The 23,391-nt window shown below is 54.5% G+C and overlaps 1 protein-coding gene across 1 annotated transcript; it reads left to right on the forward strand.

The window, feature by feature from the left end:
- Nucleotides 1–406: 406 nt before the first annotated feature.
- CDH1 (cadherin 1) lies at nt 407–22,533 on the forward strand. Its single transcript, XM_088136300.1, has 16 exons — nt 407–546; nt 1,061–1,181; nt 11,926–12,152; nt 12,272–12,415; nt 12,744–12,899; nt 13,443–13,587; nt 13,893–14,068; nt 14,530–14,658; nt 14,801–14,986; nt 15,146–15,390; nt 15,506–15,648; nt 16,819–17,040; nt 17,335–17,556; nt 18,448–18,578; nt 19,108–19,251; nt 20,117–22,533. Exons 1-16 carry the CDS (start codon nt 499–501, stop codon nt 20,327–20,329), a joined length of 2,652 nt encoding a protein of 883 aa, XP_087992426.1. The 5' UTR covers nt 407–498; the 3' UTR covers nt 20,330–22,533.
- Nucleotides 22,534–23,391: the final 858 nt, after the last annotated feature.

Consider the following 23,391-nt stretch of genomic DNA (forward strand, 5'->3'; position numbering starts at 1 on the left):
TCTGCCGCGGCGCCGTCCGAGTCCGGGGGCTTCTTCCCCCAAGGCGCCGAAACAGCGTCCTCTACCCGGCCCGGCGCTCCCGAGGCTGGGCTCCCAAGGGCCGACGCCGTCGGGCGGAGAGAGGCGGCCGGTCGGTAGCCGGCGGGGAACGGGCCAGGCGGATGGGCTGCCCGGCGCCTGAAGCCACAGGTAGCGCAGGCTTCGGCGGTAACGCGCCCGGCCAGCGCCCGCAAGCAGAGCGAGCTCCGGCGGGCCGGTCCGTCGCCGCCGCCGCCGCCGCGTCTTGCGCGGCCTCCCGACGCGCCCGGGCGGCCTCCCCGGCAGCACCTGCGGATCCCGCGGCGCAAAGGCAGGGGCGAGGCCGGCGGGCCCCGCCCCCTCTCGCCTGGGGCGGGGCTTCCAGCGCGGGCGGAGCCTCTCACCTGCCACCACCGGGGCGGCAGCCGACGGAGTCAAACTTTCCGGGCTTCGGGGCCGCGCGCACCTCCGCTCGCCGCGATGGGGACCCAGGCGGGACTCGGCCTTGTGCTGCTGCTGCTGCTACAGGTGAGACGGGGCGGGCGCTGCTGCTCCGGGCCCGGCCGCCGGAGCCCCTCTCCCCGTCATCGGAGGCGCGCCCGTCGCCCCCGCGCCTCTTCGGGCAGCCGCGTTGGGGGAGCCCTCCGCGGGAGTGCCCGGCGGGCTTCCTGCCCTGCCCTGCCCTGCCTTGCTTCTGAGCTCCCCTCCTGCCGCCTCAGCTCCTCTTCCCCGCCCGGCCAGCCCGCGAAGTCCTTCCTCGGGGAGGCGAGGCCCACCTGGCCGGAAAGCGCCTCTCTGCTGCTGGGGGGCTCAGGCTCCGGACCTTGGGATCCCTTCTGAAGGCTTCGCCCCAGTAAGAGGCTCCTGGGGGCGTGGCCTGGGCCCCCAGGCAGTGGGGCCGGGCGCAGAAGGGGGTTCAGACCCGCTGTTCCCTCTCCAGCGCTTCCTCTGGATGAACAGGTGGGGGGAAGTCAGGCTGGAGGAGAGCTGTGCGCCCCCCACCCCCCGCGCCCCCCCTCACTCTTGTCTTTTGGCTTCCCAGGGCGAAAAGGGGCTCAGTGAGGATCGGGCAGTGGCCCGTTGCCAGCCAGGTTTCAGGTTGGAGGCCTACACATTCCGGGTGCCCCAGCGGGACTTGGAGAGGGGCCGGATCTTGGGCAGAGGTAAGAGAGCCCCTGGGCCCGCTGCTTGTGGGTGGGCTGAGGGAGAGAAGGAATGGTTCCTGGGTGCCTGCGCTCCCCCCTCCCAAGCAGGAAGGCATCTTCTGCTCCTGCTCCTGCTCCTGCTCCTGCTCCTGCTCCTGCTCCTGCTCCTGCTCCTGCTCCTGCTCCTGCTCCTGCTCCTGCTCCTGCGTTGGAGGAAGGAGAAGGTAGATTCAGGTTGCTTTCACATTCGTCTTGTGAGCTCACTGGGTAGTGATCTTTTCCTGCTTCCGTAAAGGGAAAGTGGCTGCTCTTCAGGCAGGGAGTCTGTAAAATGGGTGTATCAGCATTCTGCCTCCCATAAGACTGAAGACTATCACTTTGAATTTGGAAGGGTGAATATCGGCAGTCCTCAGAGGCTGATTCCAGTCAGCTCCGTTAGGCTGGGCGTTTGCATGTGTGAAGGTTGACTCTGCTGCTTACTAATTGACTTGGCTTTCACTTTTATTGATTTTCTGATAAAGTTTTTAAGTAATGTTGTAATCCATCCAGAAGTCAATGAGATGAGGCAGCTTGGAAGTATTTCTAAGAATAATTTTCTCCTCCGGTGTGGCTGTCTTTTTATTAGTGATTTTAATGTGTTGTTCTGGTTTTAAACCTTGTAAGCTGCCCAGATTTGTTGGTGTCGTAGAAATGTACAGTGTAAATAAATAAAAACCTAGTTATGCTAAGAAGTCCCCTGAGCTCCTGCTTGGGCCAGGTTAGAACGCCATGGTTCTACTTCTATGTTGCCCCCCTTGCCCTTCCTGGAAGCGGGAGGGAGAGGAGGCAGCAGGGGCTCTGGGGAAGCTGGATCCGTGTTTCAGAGGCAGGCGAGCTTTGTCAGCAGCATCTTTCTAAGCTGAGCATTGTGGTTGAGTTACCTGCGTGGCTCAGGTAGTTTCCACCTGGCCCTTTCCTCCTCTGGCGATGCAAGGTGGAGCTTGGCCAGGCGGGTGAGGCCTGCTCCTCCTTGCAGCTGTGCAAGGTTGGGCCTGCACAGCGTGTGTGTGTGCGTGTGCGTGTGCGCTCGCGCGCACTGTTTGAACTCTGATGGTCGCTGTTTGGTTTCCTGCTCGGCTGCCTAGCGCAGTTCAGCGTGAGCGTGACGAGGCGGTGGCCGTCCCTGACGTTGTGTCAACAGCCTCTGTGAATCATTTACCTTTGCCTCCACTGGAGCTGCTCTGGAGGCCTGATTTTTCAGCCCTGCTTCAAAAAGGGTTGTGGCTCCAAGTTGACCTTGCCTCTTAGCACAAAACAAGCAGGGATCCAAGCTTGTTTTTCCGCACCCGGTCTGGCCGCTCCCTCCATGATATCGGTGCTTGTTTCTTGATCTGGGTAGCTTTCACGGCTCAAGTACTGCTTGAAAGGCAGCAGCAACAGAGCCAAGCCACGGTGGTCCTTTGCACCACCAGGGAGTCAGCTCAACTCCAGCCCCAGCCTCTTCGGCGCTCTTAGTGCATCATATTAGGATCATTTTATTCATACAATATAAATTTTTATTTTCGGGAATTCTCGGTACCAGCGTCTTTAACACGTTTCTTGAAAACATTTTATGTGTGAGCTGTGCTAGGTATGAAGAAGAGAGTGTTGCAAGAATGGGAGAAATAGTTTAGAAAAACCTTCAGATGGCTGAGTTGGTGACAAATGTGAAATGAAGAATCTACAGCAAACAGAAGCTGAGACTAAGTGGAATATTTTAATGTTCCATGTTATTAGTATTATGCTTCGTGTGCCCTTTTGAGGAGACCCTGGACTGGTTTTCACACGGCCAGACTTCGAAAGTACAACTGTCAAACAAGGGCAAGTTCCTGAAACTGGCTGCTAAGTGCGTCACCTTCTCAAAACGCTTAGAATTTTGCTTATTGCCCGGCCTAATAATAAGGATGCATGCAAATTGGCCGTCCCCCAACTTGTTGTACTGCCATTCCCATCATGCCTCAGCCAGACTGGCCAAGTTGGCTGGGGCTAATGGAAGCTGTAGTACCAGTCTGTGGCATGATGCCCTAGACCCGTGTCTTTGCGAAAGCAAAAGGGACCCAGCTCATCCTCCAGACGAGTGAACTTGACTCAGGAGCTCGGAGAGAACTTGAGATCTGCCCACAGGTTACCTCTGGTCTTGCCAAGCAGAGTCAGCGCGTTGGTCCCTACGGCAAACACGGCAGGAGGGAACGGCAGGCTGGTTTTCCACCTCAGTGATGGAGGTGGGCAGAGGATACGAAAGCTGGAAAGGTCACAAAAGGAAAACACTCCAGAGTTTCTACTCTTCGTGGGGCTGAGGGAATCCCTTGAGAGAAAAGCAAACACTGTTTTATTGTAATACTCTCTCAGTTTTAAAACTAGGCTCAAGAAGTGTCTGACCCCTTCCTGCATAAAAGAGCGTAACATACCATTGTCCTTTTAGTTCATTTATTTCTGAGCTGTTTTGGTTAATCTCTCTTTGTTCAAAAAAGAGAGGCTAAACCAAGTTCAAGTGCAGGGATTGTCCATGAAAGCTACTTACCCACCCACTTGGGTTCCTACAAATGTAATGTCTGTGCCTAAGAATTTTAAATATTTTCTTGACTGCCTACAGAGCAAAAACATGAAATATTTTCCAGTGTTTAAGGTTTTCATGGATAATTCTGGAAGGCTTTCAGCCTTTGTGGATCGTCTTCAGAAATAGCATCATTAAAACCACCCAGCAGAACAAAACTTGTCCGGTCAGTTTTGCATGGTTCATCAGATGTTCTACCAGCCTTCTCTAACCAGACGCCTTCCAGAAGCGCTGGAAATTTTGGGAGTTGTGGCTCCAATGTGACGGGAAGGTATCAGGTACAGGAAAGTTGTATTCAGAGCAGCGGTAATTCTGGACATGCCAACGAAGGGGAAGAGGGCTAATCTAGGATGCGGTTTCTCATGCATTGTGTTTATGTCCTTTGGGGTGTAGGGTCTGTCTGTGCTGGCATCACGTTGGCCTGCAAGCCCTGGGTTTGTGTACGCTATGAAAGGAGAACAGAGCTCTAGGACTAGGCCTTGTTACAATTAATCTTTCCTTTAATCAGACTCTTAGGCCAGGTGGATCCTTTATTTGGGCAAATTGTCCATCCAGCAGCAACCCTTGCTTTCTTTTCCAGTCTGAATGCTGTTACGGATTGCTGCTGTGAATAATAAAAGGATTTGATCCTTTATTCTCAATTATTGTTGCGGTGTGGCATCAAACTTTGAAAGGAGGATTGAAATGGGGTGCCATGTCCTGAGTTATTTGTCATGCAGTCCACCTCTTCAAGATCCTTGCGTATCTCTGGCCCAGCGCGTGCGAGTCCGCCTGTAGGTCTCTGGTCTGCTTCTGTCTGGAGAGTTCTTCTGCAGCGGGTCTCTCGCTCCTGGGACTGTGGGCCACCTTTGCATCGGTTTCCAGCATGTTTTTCTAGTTGCAGCTAACATGGGCTCCCCTTTGCCAGGAGTGTCTGGGTGGGGGTTAGGCAGCCATTGGTGGGGGATGCTTGAATTTGGATCCCTGCACTGAGCTGAGACTAGGGTTTTATGACCTCAAGGGCCCCTTTGAACTTGTGTGGTCCGTGACATAGCGTGTGTGTGTGCATGCACGCAATACTTTATTGTTCACGCATTGCAACATTTGAAGGAAGCTGAGTCAAATTGTCCTGCTCCAGCGTGAGTAGCAGTGCATCTTGGGCTGGGTCCTCGACTCCTTCCTGTGGTTGTTCCTGATCCAGGGGTGCCATCAGCTTCCTGCTGTTTCGCAAGACATTTGACCGGAGGAGACTAAGCTCCTGTTTTGATTCGTGCCTCTCCCCTTGATGGACTTGGTGGCCCTAAATCAGCCACATGCTCTCAGCCTCCTTTGTCGGCCCTCTGGGAGAAGGACGCTCTAATCTGCTCAGGAGGCTTTTTATAAGGTTGGGCATGGCTAATGTGCGTGGAGCGCCTGGAAAACAGTCCTCCGGTGTTAAATACAAGGGTTATTATCTCAGCCGCGCCGTGACCTCCCCCGCTGAAGGTCCATAAGAGCTCACCTGACTTGTTTGCACCATTTAGCCTGCCCCATGTTAGGCACACCTGGGTGTGGACAGGTGGGTGAGATTTTCCTGGTTCACACATCCCAAGCGTGTGCTTTCGTGGCTTCGGCTCAGCAGCGTGTATGAAGCCAGCCATTGTGGTCGGTCGGAGGGTCATGTGTACATCAGGCCACTATGGTTTGTTTGAAACCCCTGGTTTAGAGGTACGTATGAACTAGCAAAAGAGATACTCAGAATTCCTCAGGCAGCTGCAGTTTTGTCCCCTGGAAGCTTACACACTTTTACCTCCAACTGAGGATACCTGTAACTTGGTCACTAAGCTGTCCCATCTCCTGGATCCACATTGCATAAGAAATCATATATCCACAAGAAGCTAACTTAAAAAAATCCTAGCCACACTTAGTGTGTTGGGGAAGTGCCGGAGTGCCTGGTCTTCCACTGACCTGGTTACACATCTTATGCAAATGAAGCCCAAGTGTCTATTATCTCCAAGAGGAGCCCCTGCGGCACTCGGGGCCTGGATCTGTGGCTGGATCTGGACAAATGAAAGAGGAAAGCCGGATGGCTCCAGGCTGGCACACCCAATGGGTTTGGCATGGGGGTAATTAGGCAGCACCAGGGGCCCTGAGGGGGGTCACCTCTGGCCAGTGCTCAGCCCAGCCCTCCTGCACGGCAGGGAGTGGGCCTGGACGTGGACTGAGGAGGGGGTGGGGTCCCACTGGGGCTCCTCACTTCAAAGGCAGGCCCCGGAGGAAAGGGCTGCCTTGTAATTAGGGCCAGAGCTCGACCCCCCTCCCTGGGGGGGATTCCTGGCTGCTGTGTGCAGAGCTCTTGCTGTGGAAACGCGTGCTGGCTAGAAGTAAACCAGGTTCTTTGGCTTTAAAAAGTTCTCTTTGGAGCAAAGCACGTGCCCCCCGGTTTGTGCGATGGACGCACGCCCCAGCGTCCTGCCGTGTTCCAAGCAAGCATCAGGCAGAGCTTTGCGTGCCGCACTATCCTGGGGCCTAGCAACTGAAAGGAGGTCGTCAAGTGCAGGGACCTCCTCCGCTGACCCCTCCAGGGCCGAAGCTCTTGACCTGGGCCGCGGCATCACGCAGGTTTTGTGGCTGCCTGGTGGGTCCCGGTGGCTCAGCCCAGCCTGGAGTTGCCAGGGTCTGCTGTGCGCAAGCTGGGCTCTCCCGCCAAGCCTCCAGCCCCTTCCCACTGCTCCTCCATCAGAGTGGCCCTAAGGAGGGCAGTGCCGCTTCAGCGTGGTGGGTTTTGACCTTAGGCAGGGAAGAATCCATCTGGAGCCCTGAAGGGGATCCTCCCCCGACGTCGGTAGTGGTCTCCAGGCCTCGGCTCCTCACTGACTGACCGGTTCACCTGATTTCGGAGAGACTGGCTGCCTTTCCAGAGCGGGGAACTCCCGCCGCACTGGGTGCATATCTCGGTCCTCTGAATCAGCTTTCAGGTGAAACTCTTGTTCTGCAACTTGGAAAGTCATAGCGAAACTCCAGGGTGAGATCACCGCTCAGCATATCACCGGAGTCTGGCTCATGCCCCAGGGAGGGGAATCTGGCCCACAGTGCATCTGAGACATCCGGAGCACCAGATGACCTTCCCTGTTGCTTCTCTGGCTGTCAGAGATGGCCGCATGGCCGGCGAGACGTGCAGTGCTCAAAGGCAGGCAGGGATGGTGCCGATGCAGGGAAGAGCCCGTCCAGGTTGCTCAGGACTGGGGCTGGGCAGAAGGCAGGTTTTGCCAGTCAGATTCGAGGAGCAAAGCCGCTGGCTTCTGGCTCCGGTCACTGTCCCTCCATCTCCTTTTTCTGTAACGGCCAACCAGGTAGCTCTGAAAACTTGGCAGCGGTCGTGAGTGTTTCTTCTTCCTACCCTCCTAGATTGGGCAGATGGGCAAATGCCTACTCCCGCTGATTCCAGAGAGAACAAGACATAGCTTTTAATGTGCCCTGTGCTCCTTTTTTTAGTTGTTGTTGTTGTTATTATTATTTATTTTTTATTACAAAAAAGGAAAAAAATACATAAAAGTGCTTTAACATAAAAGTGAAAAAGTTCAACAAAAAAAAGTAATATATCATTATAGTAGTACACAGTCCCAATGCTATATATGCTTATCGAACACAAATATTACTCAAGAACAGAAAGCCCTGTCCTCCTTGAAGGTGCCCAGCCTCCCCGGTTCGTCCGGACTCTGGTTGCCCCGAGTTCCGCCCGTTACTGGAGTGTGAATCAGGACTTTTCCTTTGTGAAAGGGAACCTCCTGACCTTCAGTTTCACTGACCGGCCCGTTGGCAAGAGGGAAACCAGTTTCCCCTTTTATTTCTGGTGTGACTGTGACTGTTTTCTGCTTATCCTGGGACTGGATGGGGAAGTGAAGCCTTTTTTGTGGCTTTTGACGTGCCCCGCCCTGAGCTGGAACGTGGGAAGGTGACGTGTTTTCTTTCCCTGATAAAACTGTCTCGTTAGGAAGCAGGGAAGTTCTGCCCATATTTGGCACTGCGTGAAAGGTGGCTGGGTTCATCCTGGCTCTCCAGAATCCACAGAAGCCATGGTTAATATGGGGGCGGGGAGACTTTTCAGCCACCCTCTGTTCCCAGCCACGAATCTTAATTTAGGCTTTTTTTCTATTCGAAGGCCAGGGATCCCCGCTTCTTTGAGCAGAGACGAGAGCTTGCTTTCAGGGCCGGGGGCCCATTGGCCGCTGTGGCCCCTTCCTCCTTCCCCTCCTTCTCTTGCCAGTATCTTCTCGGAGACAAGGCAGCCTTGCTGTGCAGACCAAGCCCTCTGGGGACAGAGCTGGCTCAGGGCATCCCCTTCATGTTGCGAAGGATGGGGGCATCTGCTTGAGTCAGTCTAGGTGAAATGGGGGTGGGGGTGTCCCCTTCAGGGTTTACGAGGAAATGGCACCCTGGAGGGCTTGGGTCTTTCAGAGAAGCCCGAGAGCCCCTCGCCCGGACCCCACTGCTGTCGGTAAAGGGGGCAGAGGAGGAGGATTAAATTCTGAGCATCAGGAACTGAGTCCTGTGGCTGGAGAGAACAAGCTGAATCATGTTTTGTCCATGTTTTGCGCTGTTATTCTGGGAACACAGAAAGTGTGCTTTTAAGCCCATCTTCATAGATACGAGGACTAGAGACTTTTTAATGGAAAATTGAGGTTCCCGAGATGGTTGTTACGGAAAGAAAATCATATGATTTGCCTCATTAAAAAAACAACAGCCAACCAATGACTTTTCTTATTTGAGGAATGCATGGAATTGAGGCCTTGGCTGGAATGAAAACGGGGCCATACGTTGCAAGGGAGATTAGACGTGATGAGAAGAAAAAACCCTAATCTAATTAAAAAAAAACAACACCTTTAGGGTGCAGGAAGTTCATAGGTTAACACCAAGATGGCTTTTGTTTTTCTCCCTGGTGGGGTCTTGACATGACCGCCCTGCTTAAACGAAACCTTCCTGTTCCATCCAGCCCTGGAAGGACAAGGAAGTTGGCAGGTTCAATGTCTTTCCTGGAGGGCGGGTCTTGGCCTCGTGGGCAGGTTCGTGGCCAAGAAGGAGCCTCTTGTGGATCACGGCTGGGGGAGATGCTGCCCCGTCGTCATTTGCTCCCTCCAGACAAATCTCCCCAAGAGTTGAGGGGCGACCTCAGAGGCCGGCAGCCCCTCGGGCCGAGACGCCCTTCCTGCTGTCCACATGCTGTCTCAGACCTGCAGCTGCCCCACGGGAGACGGGGAGGCCGGCACCCTGCAGTGTTGCTTCCCACCAGCTCGTTCCTGCATATTGCAGCGGGTGGGAGGGGATGTGAATGCGCAGGAGAGCCTGGGCCTGGCGGTCCTGTGGGGAAGGGTCTTACAGGATGTCCTCCGGCCCCTCCTTTCCCACACGTGGCCTCTTTCAGCGGTGAGGCTCTGGCCTGGAGCTCGGGCAGCCCCCCACAGACCTTCCCCTGCCGGAGCCTCAGAGGACCTGCCTGGGCCTGTGGCAGAGAGATGCGCCCGGTGACAGGCGCTCCTTCCAAGCCGAGACTCAGCCTCTCCTGCCCAGACACGGCTGGATCGGCGCACACTCCCCTTCCAAGTAGGCCAGCTGGAGGAACCGGCTTGGAGCTCCCTCCGCCTTCTCCGGCCCCCGCCAGACGGAGCCCAGGCATGCCGGCATGCTTGCTGTCCCACCCAGGGGCTTCTGGGGCTCAGAGGCCAGGGCAGAGCCCGCCTGGGGCCCCAGCGCAGGAGGAGGGAGAAAGCCTGGCTGCTCGCTCAGACAGCCCCTCCCACCCCCCCTCCGGAAAGAGAAGGTGTGGGCACGGAGAGGGAGGGAAGGACGGCAGACCTGCCCGAGGCTGAGATTGCCCTGGGAAAAACCAGGAAGGGCTGGAGAAAGGCACCCCCTCCCCCCCACCCCACAAGGAAGGAAGTTCTTGTGAAAGGGTCACTGGGGATGCCCGGTGCCAGGCGCTGGGCTTGGCCCCTGCACCTCCATTGCTTGGTCCTGATGAGCCTCTAACCTCCCCAAAGCTGCCAACCGCTGACCCTCAGCAGCTTGGGGCCCTAGGCAGGCCACCCGGACGGCCCTTGCCCTCACGGCCCTGGGTATCTTTGAGGAAGATGGCCCCGTCCAGTGGGTCAGAAGCAACGTTGGGGCCCAGAGCTCGGAGGGGCTTCCTTCACCTTGTCCCAGGCAGGTCCCTGAGCTAGAGGTGCCTCTCTTTGACCGGGGCAGAGCGTTAGTCCGGCTGGGGGGGCGCCTGGGAGGTGGACGGCAGGAAGACCGCAGCAGGTCTGCCAGTGGCTACGCCCAGCTCATGGGCCCGCCTGCAAGAGCGGCCTGGCTAGGGCGCTGCTGGGCGGAAGTGGATCCTCCTGGGGCCTGGCTGCTTCCTAGCTGTGGGGATGCGGGGGGAGAGGCTCACTCTCAGCCAGGTGCCCGGGTGTTGAGGGTGCAGCTGGAACCACTGTGTCTTTTCCTGAGGAGAAGCGAAAAGGAGCTTGAGGGTCGTGGTTCTCGTGGTTTTGTTTCCTTAGAGGGCCCCAGATGTTCAAGCCTTTCTCTGAGCGACCGGCCAGTCAAGGGCTCTCTTCCGCTTGGGTTTTTGCACCAGTAGCCTCCTTTTCTGTTGGCGTGTGCAGGATTTGGTCTCATGGCTGCACAGATCATAACCACCCTGTGCGTCCCTTGGGGGGGCTTGCTTTCACGCGCATCACTGGGGATCCGCTCTCCCTGCCCCACCTGGCACCTTCTACAGCTCCCCCTGCTCCATGAAATTGGCCTTCTGTCCCTGCTGTTTCTGCACCTCTGGAGAGTCCACTCAGTTCAGTTGACTCTGTTGGGGGCCGTGGAGCCTCCCCTTGCCCGGCACTCCCTGCTCTTTGGACCTTGGCCTCTGCCGGCTGCATCGCAGAGAGGGAGGGGTCTCGTCTCAACGAGGTTTCTGCCTCCGAGGGGGCCGGGGAAAGCACCTGGTGGCTGGTCCCAGGAGCGGAGCACCCAGGGAGCCTAACAAATCAGAACCTGCCCAGGTGCCAAGCCTCCCAGGCCATCCTGCTTGGCAGAGATCCTTAGGCTATGATACCAACTAGTTAAACCTGCATCGTTTGTTATGATCATAGAGACAAGGCACGTTTTGGTCTAGCATGTTGTGGGAGCTCAGCCTGTGTGGTCAGTTTTTGGTTTGACCTGTTGTGAAACTCCAGAAAATGGAGTCCATTGAATAAACCATGATTACCATTCAGATGCTTGCATATCTTCCCGGAAAGTGGGGAGTAGCGACTGAAGTGTGATCTTCTAGTAGAACCTGCCTGGCTGGGTAAATGGGTCTCTTTCTCTGGGCCAGCCAGGAACTGGTTACGCGCTTGCCCTGTTTGGGGAGAAGAGTGGGAAGGGCAGACCTGCTGCCCCCCTTACGAGAGGGCCTCGGAGAAGCCTCTCACCCTGCTCTGAAATCGTCTCAAGGCTCCTGCCTGCTATAAAAAGATGGGGTCTTTCGCAGTCCAGGGTAGGGACCGTTCCAGGAACAGTGATGGGGCTGCCCTGCAGCAGTTTGGGGGGCCAGGGTGCAAGACAGGCACCCTCAGCTCCTTTCCTGCCTTCTTTCCACTCAAAGCAACCTGTGGCTATTGTGCGTGAGATCTCCAAAGCAACTTGGCCCTCTTTTTGAGTTGAGTTTCCAAGCTACGCTTTTGTAAGACAAGGAAGGGGAGTTGCTCAGCCTGGCACGGAAGCCGGTGCTGGAGAAGGGAGGCTGCTGCAGCCTGGAGGGCAAGGGGCGAAGAGGCAGCTGAAGGCACCTTGGCAGGAGATGCCCGGGCCTTCAGGAGAACCAACATGGTTCAGCCGCTTCGCAGGGGTATAACTGGGGAGAAAAGTGCCAGTTATGACAGGTCATAACATTTGCTTTTTTCCTGCAGTGATGGGGAGATGGGGCGAGGTAGCTGGAAAAATGGCACAGAGTGGCAAATGCTGCTGCAGCTGCTTTCTGCCCTCCCTCCTGATGAGTTGCAGGCAGTTAGTGAGGCTGAACCGGGGTGGGGAGTGGCAGCCAACAGGGCAAACGTTCCTTGTTTGTGTTCAAAAAGCAGCCTCTGCTTCTAGTGGTGCCACGCTGGCGCCCCCTGGTGAAGCAGAATTGGCCAAGCCAGCTTGGCAAGAGTAGGCTGGCAATCCTGCCTTGGGCTCCTTGATCACTGACTTCTGCTCTCTCCCCCCCGCCAGTGGACTTTGAGGACTGCGCAGGGAGGAGCCCAGGGGCCTATCTTTCGGAGGACACGCGCTTCAAGTTGCGTTCTGACGGTGTGGTTGTGGTGAAACGGCCTCTGCATCTCCACAGCCGGGAGCTGAGCTTCCTCGTCCACGCGTGGGACCTGGCAGGCAGGAAACATTCAGCCAGGGTGACGCTGCAGCTCCAGCACCGTGGCCATCAAAAGCGCCATTCTCATGTGGTATGCAGCCCCTTCCTCTGCTTCCTCGTCTCCTTGGGGGGGGGATCTTCTGGGCCTTTGGACCAGGAGCCAGGGTCTTCCTTCCCTGCGGAACCAGAGACACGGCTCTCTATTCACAGGAGACTGGTCGGTCTGCCCAGGCGGAGGTGCTGACTTTCCCACGATCTGGGCCTGGCCTGAGGCGGCAAAAGAGAGACTGGGTCATCCCCCCAATTCTTTGCTCTGAGAATGAGAGGGGCCCTTTCCCCAAGAACTTGGTGCAGGTAAGGACTTTGCTCCGTGGCAGCTCCGTTAGGTTAATTGGTTTCGCCTCCAGAGTTGTAATGACTTACAAATGCAGGAATCCAAAAATTCCAGCTTGTGACGGTGCTGCGTAGACATTTTGCCTAAGCCCCTTGGGATCTCACTTCAGCCAAGCTTTGGCGCCCGCCTTCTGCATCGGGCCGGGTGGCACGGCTGCCGCGGTCTGCTCTGCTCCTGGGCTCCCTGGGACCTGCCCCAGTTCCCTGTTTCGCATTCGGCGGTGGAGAGGGGCAGAGCGCGGCCGTCCCGTCCCCGTCACTGACGTTTCCATCCCGTCTCTCCAATCAGATCAAGTCCAGCAAAGAAAAAGAGACCACCGTCTTCTACAGCATCACGGGGCAGGGGGCCGACAGCCCTCCGATCGGCACCTTCACCATCGAGAGGGAAACTGGCTGGCTGAAGGTGACTCGTGCGCTGGACAGAGAGAACATTCCCAGCTACCTGGTGAGTCCGTGTCAGCTGCTTTGGCTATAAATCTTTCTTTCCGTTTTGGGCAGCTGCGTGTGGTGGGTGAGTAGGGCCCAGTGCTTGGAAATCTCCCTTGTGGAATGGGTGGGAAGCCGAAGACCAGGGCTGCCTCTGGGAAGCCATGCCAGCTGCCAGGCCGTTTGCCAGTACACAAGAGTCCCTTTTTGGCAATGCCTGCATTTCTTTCCTGCCGGGAGATCCTTCAGGAAACCCTGCTTAGAAGCAGGTGACTCTCGGGGAAAGCCGCCACTTCCTTGCTCCTAAAGCAACTGTGTTTTCTGCCCAGTAAAAGTTCCAGGCCCTTTCATGGGGGTCTCTAAAGTATCTGAGAGGATCTCCGGGTCCCCATCCCATGGCTTCGTATTACCCTGTGGAGTCCATCCCTTGTCCATTGGGTCAGGCTCTCCAGAGCTGACAGCGGTGGGTGCCAGGAACCGTTGCTCTCCATGAAAAATGCTGCCGGTGGCTTCTCTTTTCTTCCCCTGGTGAATAACACCCTTTCTCTGCTTTTCAATGTAGCTGTTATGCCACGCGGTGTTAGCCAATGGGCAAACAGCAGAGGAGCCCATGGAGGTCACCATCAAAGTCGGTGACCAGAATGACAACCGCCCAGAGTTCATCAAGGACATCTTCCAAGGGTCTGTGGAAGAGGGAGCTAAACCAGGTAGGAAAGGCTACTGGAGGGTACAAGCCTCCCTCCTGCTGCGTTCCGGCCCTCTGGGGCACAGGCACAGTCCCTCCTGGTCAGAGCCATCCAGACCACAAGCTGAGACCATCCAGCCCGCGCAAGCCCCATAATTTCAGCTGTGGCATAGAGTGGTCAGTCACTGCTGCAGCTGGAGGTGCTCATATTTCCCAGAAGCCAGAGGCTGTTTTGGCTGGCTGGTGCAGGCGGAGTCGGACTCGTGCCCAGCTCCTGGGCTGGTTTTAACAGAGGCTTTAAGCAGCCCCTGTCTTGGGTGTCCCCAGGAACTTCTGTGATGACGGTGTCAGCCGTGGACAAAGACGACGCGGTGGATTCCTATAATGGGGTCATCACTTACTCCATCCTCAGCCAGGAGCCACCTGAACCAGAAAGACAGATGTTCACCATCAATAACGAGACTGGCCTGATCAGCGTTGTTGTGGCAGGTCTAGACCGAGAGGTAAACGCCTAGTGGTTGGGTGGAGGGGTTCCGAGCAAACCGTTTCTACGATGGGAATTAATCGAGGGAAGGGTCGCATCTCTGTTGTGCTGCCTTCAATCCAGAGGGATGGGGGATAATCCAGGGGCTCTTGCGCAGTGGTTTGTCCTAAAGCGAGCTATGGTTGGTCCTGCAGACAAGAAGCGCAGCCAGGAGCACTGGCTCTACCTTTAGTGTAAGGCTACATAAACAGAATCTTCCAGGATTGAAAGCGCTTCTCCCCTCCTTTCCTTTCACTCTCCAGAAAGGGGCTCTTCCCACGCCCCTTTTCCTTCGGTGGGCCGGGATACCTTCTGCACGTCAGTTGTCCAGCCTGTGGCTCTTGGTCTCCCAAGGCCATTCCCACAGACCATGCCGGCTAGGAGCTTCTCACACAGCAGTTGCCTTTTGGGAGGTTACCAGGATGTGTGTTCTCATTTCAGAGATGCCCCAAGTACACACTGATTCTGCAAGCGACTGACATGCTGGGGCTAGGCTTAAGTAATACTGCGACAGCTGTGATTACCATCACCGACACGAACGATAACGAGCCAACCTTTAAGCCACTCACGGTAATGTTGGGACTTGCCCCCCTTTGTGCCTAGCAATGCTGGTGTCATCGTCCACGGTGGCGTCCCGTTCCCTTGGGCCGGACTTTTCCCCGGCCAAGACAGGCCGCCTGCTCTCCTCTGACAGCCCCCACTTCTTTTGTAGTACAACGGAAGTGTGCCGGAGAATGCAGTGGGGGCCCTCGTGGCCACCCTGAAAGTCATAGATGCAGACGAAAAGGACACCCCGGCCTGGAAAGCAAAGTACAGCATTGTGAAAGGGAATGAGGGACAGGACTTTGCGGTCACTACTGACCCTAACACCAACTACGGTCTCTTGACCACAGCGAAGGTGAGCAGTGGGCCCCTTCTTTTGGGGGCCAGAATCCTGTTTGTCCCCAGCCCCATAACCTGCTGGAATGTTAACTTTGGGGGTTCCATCCAAGTGAGAATTGCTGACTACCTCTGGCCCGGCCAACTCTCATTTTCTCCCTCTTTCACGTCCTTTCAGAAACTGGATTATGAGACCAAAAACCGGTATATTCTCGAAGTGTCTGTAGTGAACGAAGTCGACTTCTCAGTCCGTCTCCCGACATCCACGGCCACCGTCACCGTCACTGTGACAGACGAAAATGAACCGCCGGTCTTTGTTCCACCTGAAATGAGGGTGTCAAAGCCAGAAGATCTTCCTGCTGGGCAGCCAATAATCCAGTACACGGCCCAGGACCCTGACACGTTCCTGCAGCAAACCCTCAGGTACGGGGGTCTGGAGAGATGCCGTTCAAAGGCTGGACGGGGAAACCCGGAAGCCGCTGCAGGCCCCTTGTTCTGAAAGGCACCGGCCGAGCCCAGGGACTGTTTCTTCTTGCAGGTACGCGGTGCGGAGCGACCCAGCAGGATGGCTGAAAATTGACCCTGAAACTGGCCTGATTCAGTCAAAAGCCAGCCTAGACCGAGAGTCGGATTTTGTGAAAAACAATATCTACAAAGCAATCATTGTGGCAAGTGACAATGGTAAGAGAGGACTGATCTTTCTTTTCCCCAAGACTCTGCATTTGGTCCTGCACCCAAACGCAAAAAAACCTGTGCAGCTGGGGGTGGGGTGAGGAGGGGTGCCACCCAAGGATATGGGCCCCTGGCAGCGCTGCCCTTCTCTGGCCTTTCCCCCGACCAACCCAGGACCTGCTTTGCTGCTTCGCCAGGAGGAGTTCTCTGAAACTTCTGCCTCCTGCAACTTCACGTTTGTCTTGTGAAAGTGCCTTTTCAAACAAGGAAGCCGCAAAAAGCAGAAATGACTGTGTAAAATACTGAAGACTTCTAGAATTAAGAGGGGTGTGCAGTCCACACCAGTATGACACCTTTCCCCAAATTGGGGAAATTAGGTAGATTAAATGTTCCACGATAAGGGAGCCATGACAGGGAAGGCCCTGCTCAGCCTCCCACCACCGTCATGAGGACTCTGAACATGAGCTTTCCACATCTCCACCAGAGGAAGGGGGAAGCGGCTGGGTAAACGCATGGCACGTTCACGCCCTCCTGTGGCTGGGTATCCCCCTTAGCCAGAAGCAAGCCCCATTCTAGGGCAAATAAGCTTTGGGGCTCAGCTGATGGGAAGGGGGCAACCTGCAGCCATGGGCACCATATGTGGCGCCAAACGTTTTTGTTGTGTTTTTAATTGTTATCTTCTCTGTAAACCACCCAGAGTCGCTCTTTAATGAGATGGGCAGTGACAAATTTGATATATAAACGAACAAACAAACACCTCCAGATTGCACTGGGAAAATGTGTGATTTCAGGCCATTCTTCATTATTGGGGGAGTTGGGGGGGATAAAGATGGAGATGGGAGCCTCCTACCCTGTCCACAAGTTCTGAAATGCCCTGGAGAAAACCGGTCTGGTCCTTCTAGTGCAGTGTTTCTCAACCTTGGCAGCTTGAAGATGTGTGGCCTTCAACTCCCAGAATTCCCCAGCCAGCTGGGTGGGGAATTCTGGGAGTTGAAGTCCACACATCTTCTAGCTGCCAAGGTTGAAAAACACTGTTCTAGTGGCACAGCATCACTGGCCATATGCCTTCCTGGGGCTGTCTGGAAGGTGTAGAGACTTCGGTGCTGCTCTGATGCCCCAACACTGCTGGTGCCACTGCCTTCCTTTGGAGCAGCTACTCACCCCACCGTTTCTCTCCAGCGAAGCAGCCGGCCACCGGCACGGGGACTCTCCTTTTGCACCTGGAGGACGTGAACGACAACTGGCCAGAACCGGAGCCCCGAACGTTTGACGTCTGCAACCGTAATCCAGAGGCCCAAGTGCTAAACATTGTGGACAAGGATCTCCCACCCAACACCGGCCCCTTCTCTGCAAAGCTGGAATTTGGCTCCGATGCCAACTGGACAGTCCAGACCAACAAGGGTAGGCCAGAGGGTCAGCTGCACTCGGGGCAGTCCAAGGGAGGTGGACAGTCCAGCATCTTCAGGTTGAGTGGTCAGCGTAAAAAAGCTTCCTGCTTTCCTCTGAACTCTTTCCTCATTCTCTTCTCCAAAATTTGCATTAAAATAACAGAGGGAGATGTCATTGGTGTTGATCTTCAAAGCTATTAATTACATAATTACTATTTTAAAGTTTAAGTAAAATAGAGCAAGTTTTAGGGCAAATAGGGATAAATCCCCAACCCTCACCTGCATCCTGGCTGGTTGTCCTTTGCAGACAGTCTGACCCTTCTCCTGACCAAGCAGCTGGAGCCCGGGGAGTACAACATCGCCCTCAAATTGACCGACGGTCAGGGCCTGTCTCACGTCACAACCGTGAAAGCCGCTGTCTGTAACTGTGAAGGGTCGGCCAAAAACTGCGATCGAAAGGCATTTCTGCCAGCAACGATACAGACCTCGGCCATTCTGGGCATCCTTGGGGGCATCCTGGCCTTTCTGAGTGAGTACTGCATACCCTTTCTCCTTGTCAGCCCAGGTTGAACCAGGTGTGCTCCTCTTGATGGGCCACCTGCAAAATGCTGTGCTTCGTGGAGCCTGAAAGTCTCCAGCTTGGATGCGTCACCCACCCAAGGAGCAACTTGGGGGCTCCTGCAGACTCTCGCCAGTGAAGAAGCGAGAAGGTGGGGGCCTGGATTTTGTTCAGAGCTGGGGAGAATTGCTCTTTCTCCTTCCTGGCTGCTGGAAACGCTTGCTTCCTCCAAGATTTTGCAGGCATGTTGTCCGGGCCTGGCAACCATGAGAAGTGACCATTTGTGTCCTCCTACTTGTGTGGGCATCCAGGAGACTAGAGCTCTGCATCAGATAAATCTGCTTGAGAGCTGTTCATAGTGTTCTGGTGGTATCCCGGTAGGAAAAGTATTCCCAGACCAGATCTCTGTGGGCACTGAAGTCCTGGCCGTGTGGTAGCAAGGTGGTCTCCAGTTGTGCCAGGAGCTGGTAGGATGGCGCTCACGGGGCCTCCTGTGACAATCTGCCGCTTTCAACTCCCAATGCCAGTAACTCTCTTGCAACCGATAAGGGTTCAAAGAAAAGTTCATTTACTGAGAAAAAGTGTAGCATTGGTAAGACTGAGCCCACGCATGCCGAAAAGTTACTTTTACCCCCTTTGGTTCCCGTGCTCCCCCCTTTGCCTTCCAGACATTTGCACATTCGCCCGTTGGTACGACCTTGAGCGTTCCTGCCCTGTGATGACAACCCATCTGCTTCTAACATCTTCCCAGCTCCCCCCCCGCTTCTCCTAATGGCAGAACCGAGGCAAGCAGGCAAGCCAGCAAGCAAGCTGGTTGATTGATTGTGAGGATTCTGACACCTCCCTACCCTTATCTTGTAGTCCTGCTGCTGCTGGTGGTCCTGTTTGTGAGAAGGAGAAGGCAGGTGAAGGAGCCCCTGCTCCCTCCTGAGGACGACACGAGGGACAACGTCTACTACTACGACGAAGAAGGCGGAGGGGAGGAGGACCAGGTGGGTCTCTGGCTCTTGGGCCCCAAGGGACTGGGCTGCTCCTCCTCAGTCCCCCATAGAATTTGAGCCCTGAGTGGTGCTCCTCCTCCCCGCAACCCATTTCCTTTCCGTGCGCCACTTCTTGCCCTGGGTGTGTGCATCATCTGGCAAGGTGGCCCTGCTTTGATTGGCCTCCTGCACATGAGTGTCTTCCATTGGGCTGGAAGCAAGCTATGGCCAGGCATTTGCTTGATCTATTTCGACTGTTCTGTTTACACGTTCTCCAGTGGCTCTGGTTAAAATGACATCTTTAAGCTTAGATTTAGAAAGGAATCCCTCCAGGGTTAGTGCTATGGCCAAAGTAAGAGTGACCCAAACAAAACCATTTTGTTCTTCCAAGGGAAAGAAGAGAATGTCCTCTGTGTTCACTTTCTGTGCTGGAGGAAGATTTTCTTCCTGGCTGTCGGCCACCACTCCTGATTTTGATCAGCTCAAAGTCCTGGAGTTTTTTTCCTCTACCCAAGATCCTGATGGCATTTTCTCTTCCTAGGATTATGATCTGAGCCAGTTGCATCGCGGCCTGGATGCCCGCCCTGAAATCACCCGTAACGACGTGGCTCCGACGCTCATGCCAGCCCCACAGTACCGACCACGCCCTGCCAACCCTGATGAGATAGGCAATTTCATTGATGAGGTGAGTGGGACTTGGGGCCCAGTTTGCTGGTGGTTACCCAGTTCATGGACACGAACCAGATACTCCTGTTCCTGAGGTCATTTGCCCCTGTGATGCTCTTTGACTACAGATAGTTCTGCCCAAATGGTGTTTTCCTCCCCTGCCAACAGCAGCTTTTGAACCCGGAAATGCCAAAGGGAAAATCTTTATCAACTAAAAAGCAATCACTTCTATCCCCTCCCTGGTAGAGGCTCAACCTGATGTCCAGAACAAAAAAGTTAATCAAAAACAATTTTAAGAACAGCAAGAAGAGATCTCTAGCAGCATTAAAGCAGGCTAGTGAAGTCCATCACCAGCCTTTTGACAGCTAGGCTGGATATGTGGGGGCCTTTGCTTTATTTGCATTCAATGTGAAAACACAGAAGGCTGCTCTGGAAGGAGGAGAAAGCAGTCTGTGTAACGCTGGCAGTCTGCTTGGTTGCTACGCCAGAGGATCTCCTCTGCCTGCAGCACTGAAGAGCAGTGGGTGGGTTGGTAGAGAGGAAGACTCCCTCCTTCTGCCAGTCTCTTCACTCGCCTGGCAAACAGTCTAGTCATCTCAAGTGACCGAGCACTTGGTGAGAAGAAAAATGTGGGCAAGAAAGCTAAATCATAGCTGCTCAATAGCTCTAGATACAGCCTGGATAGAGACAGTGTAGTCCAGTGTCTCTCAACCATGGCAGCTTGAAGATGTGTGGACTTCAATTCCCAGAATTCTGGGAGTTGAAGTCCACACATCTTCAAGTGGCCAAGGTTGAGAAACACTGCTCTGGAGAGATGGTTGTGTTGTCACCAGTTTGCTCTACTGTTCAAGAAATGGGCATTTTGTTGGTTTCTCTTCTAACAGAACCTGAAGGCAGCAGACACAGACCCCACTGCTCCCCCATATGACTCTCTGCTGGTGTTTGATTATGAAGGCAACGGCTCTGAAGCCACCTCTCTCAGTTCTCTCAATTCCTCCAATGGAGACCAGGACCAAGATTATGATTACCTGAACAACTGGGGCAACCGTTTCAAGAAGTTGGCTGACATGTATGGAGGGGGCGAAGAAGATGACTAGGTGCGACTTGAATGGTGGGGTAGAGGGTGGGGGCAGACAGCTAGGAGGGAGAGGGAAAAGAGGCCAACTCTTCCCACGAACTGACTCTGGGTGATTCTTGCCAAAGTTTCCATAATTTACCAAAGCAGACAAAAAAGTTCCCTCTTGAAAGGGGTAGATTCTGACAGTCTCACCTCTGTGGGATAATTCTAATCCACGTGGGACTGCTGTGCCCTTTCGGAAGCTCCCAAACAGGTTGAGTCAGATTCTGTTTCTCAAGGGGTGGAGACCGTCAAGGGGAAAAAGCTTCTCCAGGAAAGAGAAAAGTACCTGGATTCTGTGAAGGACAGAAAGACTCTCTGATGCTTGGTCTTGTGTTCAGGAGTTTCACCTGAATCTCTCTGACCCCGTCTTCTTGTTCATCTTTCCTCCTGCTTGCTTAAGTAGAAAATCGGGCTTCTTGTTGCAAAATCATATCTTGGAGAACGTGAGGAGGAAAAATATGCAAGAAAAATACATTTGTGAGAGAGAGGATAAAGCACAGCTGATGCTGCGGTCATGTAATAATAGGATACAGGTTCCTACTAATTGCCTGAGGGTGCCAGGAACGTTGAGGGGTGACCAGTTCTGCTCGCACGGATCCAAATCCTGCAGCCTGGCTATGGCGGCTAATTCTCTGAGCTTTCTCCAGGAAGAGCTGTCAGGCACGGCGTTTCCAAAGCCTAACCAAAGATGTTTCCGCGGACCCTGGGTGGTGGTTCTGCACGCATGTGACATTCAGTTTGGGAGAGGAATTTCCACCTCTCCAAAGGTGGTCTGCGGAAGTGATGGGGAGTTATCTCTCGGGAGAGATGGCGGATTTCTGATGGGCGTGGGGAGGCAGAGCTCCGACATAACATTTTCCTTTTTTTAAAAAGAGATCAGAATATAGCAGACAGATTCTCTGGATGACTTGATGATGCACTTTGCTGAAGGAATTTTCCCTTCCACCGGAGGTCTGCCTGGCTTTTAAAGTAGAGGGGCTTCTCAATTTAAATACAGGCCTTTTTGTGTGTGGGGGGTGTCAGGTGGGGAAGGTGTGACCCTCAAAACGTGCTGAGCTGCGGGACTCAACGTCCTTTGCTACGGGTCCTCCCTGGGCCAGATGGGAGCTGCAGCCTAGCACATCTGGGTAGTTTGCCACCACTTCGAATTTACTCCGGAAGGAGCTCCACTGAAGTCACTGGGAGCGAGTTCCATACGACTGTGAGAAGAGCTGGAGTCCCGAACACCAGCAAGGCTAAGAGGCTTCTTGCAGCAGCACCTCCTTGCTGGGTGGCAAAAAATCGGGAGCAGTCCCGGAAGCTGACGCCTTTGAATAAAATGCGTCGGCCGGAAAGGGTGCTGCCAGACTCCTCCTGATTTTTTTGCCACTGTGGACTAACACGGCTCTCCTCCTACAAACTCCCTCTTGGGTGAATCCTTTCAGGGTCCCTAATCAACTTGCCCCACGTGCCTTTCCTTTCAGACAGTGTCTCTGCTGGTCCTTTGCCTTTCAGATGCCCAGAATCCAGTCTTGTGAGGCGTCTGCAAAGCCGTCCGCGTGAACCCTCTTATTGTGGCTTGTAAGCCATGGTTTATAGCTCAAATGATGTCTGTCCACAGCCATTAGCATTGAGTTAGCAAACCTGGTTTTAGTGCAAGGTGTTACCCCCCAGTGCCTTCTCATAAACCGCCCAAATGGGTGGGAGCAGTTGCCTTCCCTGGACAGCCTCTTCTTGACTATGTTGGCCAGCCCCTCCCTGGCTCTTTCAGGCTTTTGGCTGCGCCTTGTGCCCGATTCCCAGAGGGGAGGCTCAGCGATGGCCCAGGGCCCGGCCCAAGCTCTTCCGCCTGGGGCCTTTTGTCTGGTGACCGGGCCAGACACGTTCCTGCACGGAGGCCGTGCAAAATACAGTTGCACAAAACGGCATTTGTCCGCCAAGTAATCCATTTTAATTAGAAGCGGTTCTTCTGCCAAGATACCAGTTGTTTCCTGTGATGTGTTTCCCACTCTCTAACCCTGATGCTATAATTACTGCCCTATTGATGGGCACCTTTTGAAAAGTGGTTTTCTAATTTTAGATCTCTATGTTTAGCTATTCTTTTTGGATACATATTGTGGAAAGAGTACATTTTTAAAATTATTTTGTTGCACAATTGCTTTTAAAAATAAAATTAATAAACTTTATTGTTTAAAGAGTACTTCTTTTCTTGGGTTTCTGTGTGTCACATTCTATTAGACGTTCTCCTGAGATTGCACCTATTTTCTGACCTAAAAGTATTTGATAGGCTTTCTTTTATTTATATAATCATTTTACTTCTAGCTTTCAGCAAAGTTTTTAACGGCATGTTATGTAAGCGGGACAGAATGTGTATGGCAACCAGTGTAATTAAAATACATTGTTTAGAGAGTTGTGGGGAATTAAATGCATCTTTACGCGGCCGTGCAACGTTGCCATGAGGCAGGTCTGCGGTTTCAAGCGACGTTTTGCCAGATCTCGCTTGCGAAGCCCTTGATTATTTGCAGTGACGCGACGCGGCTGAGCCCCGTCGCGCCCCAGAAGGCGCCTGGGGGGAGACAGCAGAGCGCTCTCCCGCGGCCTTCGGGGAGTTCTTGTTCCCGAGGGACGCGGGGACGAATAACCGAGCGGGTCTAGAGCGGCCTCGCAAGCTACTCCCCTGTCCGTCAAAGGTGCGCGGCCGTTTCCATCGTTTGAAAGAGCCATGCTTGTGTTTAGAGTGCGTGAGAGAGAGAGAGAGTCATTCCATTCATTCATTCATTCATTCAAAGAGCATCCGCACCGGTCCACTGGGGCGCCTGTCGGCACGAGCTTAACGCCAACGAGCCCCTGGCCGGAGGGCTGCGGAGCCTCCCGGCTCGACCGCGCCGGGCCCCTCGGTGCCAGGCTGCCACCCGGGCAGGCATTCGGGGCCCGCTCACCGAGGGGCTCCCGCCTCCTCGCGCAGCCCGGCACGGACCGCGCGCTCGAGGCTCGAACCGCCCCGCGGGCCCAGGAAGACCCGCCTCGGGCCGAGCCCGCCGCCCTTCCCTTCGCACGCCC

The sequence above is a fragment of the Python bivittatus genome, unplaced genomic scaffold (genome assembly GCF_059951505.1).
Source record: "Python bivittatus isolate LINGU-HERP-01145 unplaced genomic scaffold, Pbiv_v1 ctg000190_np1212, whole genome shotgun sequence".
Taxonomy (NCBI): Eukaryota; Metazoa; Chordata; class Lepidosauria; order Squamata; family Pythonidae; genus Python; species Python bivittatus.